Source organism: Belonocnema kinseyi, chromosome 10, assembly GCF_010883055.1.
Source record: "Belonocnema kinseyi isolate 2016_QV_RU_SX_M_011 chromosome 10, B_treatae_v1, whole genome shotgun sequence".
NCBI classification, from domain to species: Eukaryota; Metazoa; Arthropoda; class Insecta; order Hymenoptera; family Cynipidae; genus Belonocnema; species Belonocnema kinseyi.
The window spans coordinates 65,441,979-65,445,834 of record NC_046666.1 but is presented as its reverse complement, the minus strand read 5'-3'; the positions used below and the strand labels follow the sequence as shown (position 1 = coordinate 65,445,834).

The 3,856-nt window shown below is 30.0% G+C and overlaps 1 protein-coding gene across 1 annotated transcript in view; it reads left to right on the top strand.

Moving 5' to 3' along the window:
• The first annotated feature begins 919 nt into the window (after positions 1–919).
• The window catches only part of LOC117181872 (fatty acid binding protein 1-B.1-like), a 5,110-nt gene continuing 2,173 nt past the window's right edge, over positions 920–3,856 (top strand). The window contains exon 1 of the mRNA XM_033374887.1: positions 920–1,283. Within this exon, the coding sequence (XP_033230778.1) occupies positions 1,035–1,283 (249 nt within the window). The 5' untranslated portion in view covers positions 920–1,034. The remainder of the gene's footprint in view (positions 1,284–3,856) is intronic.

The window sequence follows — 3,856 nt, the reverse complement described above, 5'->3', positions numbered from 1 at the left end:
TACAGTCTTTCTGTAAGAACTAACGAGTCAGGATTTTTAAGATTTTTAAGGCTTCACGATCAAATTTATATATTCATGGAGTCTACTTGTGATTGAAATTAGAAATGCCCACTGATATTGAAAAATATGAAATATTATCTTTTTCCTTTTTTATATACTTTTTTCACTTTTTCTCTAGAATGATTGTTTTGTTTAATGAAAATTTAACTATTAAAGTTTTATTTGAAAATTAATCATTTTAGTTTAAAAACTAAAATATTTAGTTAAATATAAATGTGATTTCTTAAACCCTTTTTTTTTGTTAGAAAATTTATGTTCTTGGGTGAAAATTCAAATATTTGGTTAAAAATGTATGTATTTTGTTAAAAATTTGTCTTTTAGTAAAAATGAAATCTTCTGGTTGAATATGGTTAAGAATGTATGTATTTTTTTTTATAAATCGTCTTTTTCAGTAGAAAATTAATTTTATTGGTTGAAAATTCAATTGTTTTGTAGAAAGCTGATTTGGTTCAAAATTGATGTATTTTTAATTTTGCCTAGATTAGCTGATGAATTGAATTCTCATTCCAAGTGAAGTTCTTCGAAGCCTAGTTAAGAAGACTTCTCTTGGTCCAAATGGGGCAATTTTTTAGCCTCATTGTCTTGGTTTTGAAAGGTCTTCCTCTTAGGATCTGCAGTGTTGCACTACTCACTCCACTAAAATCGTCGACTTACGGTTCACAATGTTAGCAATGAATGCGTCAGATAAATCGAAAGAGATTGGACACCCGAGTGGAGGCTAGCGGGTAAGGGTTCAAATCCCCCTATCAGCCGAGCCGGTATAGGTTTTACTCTGAGGATCAACCTCCTCGGCAGACTTGAAGAGATATAGCGTCATTGCATAATCAGGCGCTGCTGGAGCTTATAAAAGCCGGCGTTGAATCGCCAGAAGCCTTAGAGCTTGTTGCGCCCAGTGAAAGTCTGGAAGTGAAAAAAGTTGAGTTGTGAAACAAAATTTCTTTCGACTTTAACATTTAAATAACAAATTTGCAAAAATGGTGCAGATTGTTGGAAAGTACGAACATGAGAAGAGCGAAGGTTTTGAAGAATATTTGAGGACAGTGTCTGGTGGCGAACAAGCCGATAAAGCTGCAACTTTTGCCAAAAGCAAGCCGGTCCTTGACGTCCAGCAATCCGGAGATGAATTTGTCATCACTGTCACAAATGAGGGAAAGAGCACTACTTCTACATTCAAACTTAGTGTACCCTATGATGAAACCATGCCCCATGGAGTTACGATGAAGGTGAATTAAGTTATTAAATATGTGGCTATAAAATATGAAAAATTATATTTTGAGATATAATTTACATCATTCAAAAGTATCGTATATTACATATTAACATATTACATACATAGAATATGGTATATTACATGTTCAAAACTAATTTATTTTATCAAGAATAATTTTATACAGAATAAGCATTAAAAAGTTTCCCCATTAAAAAACAGATTTCTTAACAATCTGACTTTTTGGCAAATTAGAGACAAAAATAACCAAAAGAAAAAAATAGGGAGAATTTTTCTTTTGATTATTCTTGTCTAATGAACCGAAAAGTGCCATAGTTTCGAATTCTGTTTTTTGGTGGAGAATATTTTTCATAATTATTCTGCACAAAATTATTTTTGACAAAATATACCACTTTTCAGTCTTGAAAGTAATTCTTAAAAGAAGTCTTTTTATTTAAATTCTTGAAAATATAATTAATTATAATATTAGAAATTTTAGAAATGCATTAATTTTTACATTCTCATCAGAGAAGGTATTAGATTTGTTCAAAATTTAAACCCCCAGTTTTTGTCAAATGTCCACGTTTCGAGATCCCCTGAATCCGAAAAACAGGTTTTTGCGAATGTGTCGGTTTGTATATATGTCTGTGAATTCGATAACTTTTGGAAAAATTAATCTGTTAGATTGGCCTTTGGTACACTCGTTTAGTGTCCTAATCTAAATGTCAAGTTCGTTAGCCAGCAATTTTGGATAGAAATTCAAAAACTGGGCACATTTTAAATATTTTTGAGACCACTTTTTTCAAAATTCAAAATTTCTCTGTATGGTTATTCATAGTATTCAAATAGTCGAAAAACTTATCCTAATGACTTATCAGAAAATCAAAAATTACTAAAGCTGTAGCATTAAAAAAAAAATCCAAAAAAACACACGAAAATGAACATTTTAAGCCAAACAACGCAAGATATGAAAAAAGGAAAGGGAAGAAAAATGTTGCTTTTTCAATGCACTATAAGATTATCATAACAACTTTTTGAATTTTCTTGAAAAACCCAATATTCAATTTTTGACAGTATACAAAATAATGAAAAATCAAAAAATTACATTTTTCCGGCCAAAATGTGCAAAATTCGGTAAAAGATGAGTACACAAAAATTGTGCATTAGAAAAAGATCTAAAAATTTGTTATCAACCACTTTTTGATAGGATGCGCAGTTTTGGCTTTAATCGTGAAAAACATCATTAACAGTAAAATAAAATCTTCCTACTGCCTGGGCAGATTCTTATTACAACTTTTGTTTTTTTATTTCTTTTTCGTCTCGTCTGTGGGGTTTCAAAAAATTTAACTTTTCATGTTTTTGATGATATTTTTCATGATTAAACCTAAAAACAGAGCAATCAAAAAATTATTCATGACAAATAAATCATTTTTACATTCTCATCAGAGAATTAAAATTTGACCCCCCCCCCCCCTAGTTTTTGTCAAATGGTCCACGTTTCGAGACCTCCTGAATACGAAAAACAGGTTTTTGCGAATGTGTGTGTCTGCCGTTATATATCATGTGTTTGGGAGCACGATAACTTTTGAAAAAAATTAATCTATTAGATTGGCCTTTGGCACACTCTTTTAGTGTCCTAAGCTAAATGCCAAATTCGTTAGTCAGACATTTTGGATAAAAATACTAAAAGTGAGCTCATTTTGAACATTTTTGTGTACACATTTTTTCATGATTCAAAAATTCTCTGTACAGTTGTTCATATTACTTGAAAAAAATGTTACTTTTCGATAGCCCTACACGATTATCAAATTAACTTTTTGAATTTTTTCGAAAAATTGAAAATTCAAATTTTGACCACACAAAAACTAATCAAAAATTAGTTTTTTAGCTTAGTTTTTGTTTTATTTATAAAAAAACATTGAAAATACAAAAATTAAATTTTTCGACACACGACACAAGCTAAGCAAAAATAAATAGATAACATTTTTGTGTAAATAATGTGTAAAATTTGACAACCCCCCTCCCCTTCCACCAGTTTTTGTCAAATTTCCATGTTTTGAAACCCCCTGAATCCGAAAAATAAGTTTGTCCGTCTGACTGTATTTATGCCTGTCTGTCAGCACGATAACTTTTGAAAAAATCATTCTATAACATTAGCCTCTGTTACATTCTTTTATTGTTCTAAACTGAAGGTCAAGTTCGTTAGCCAGCCATTTTGGATAAAAATTCAAAAAGTGAGCGCATTTTGAATATTTTTTCAAAATTCAAGATGTATGGTTATTCATAATATTTAGAAAGTCGAACAATTTATCCTAATGACATTTTTTATTCAATAAAATTTTTTAGAGTTTATATCATTGACAAAATTTCAAAAAACACGCGAAAATGAACCTTTTAAGCCAATTAACGGACTATATGAAAAAATGACAAGAAAAGAAAGTTTGATTTCTAAATGCCCTAGAAGATTATCGTAAAAACATTTTTAACTTTCTTGATAACTCAAAAATTCAAATTTTGATAGAATACGAAACAACGGAAAATCCGAAAGGAGATTTTTTCATGCAACTTTTTCACAGTATTTCAAATATT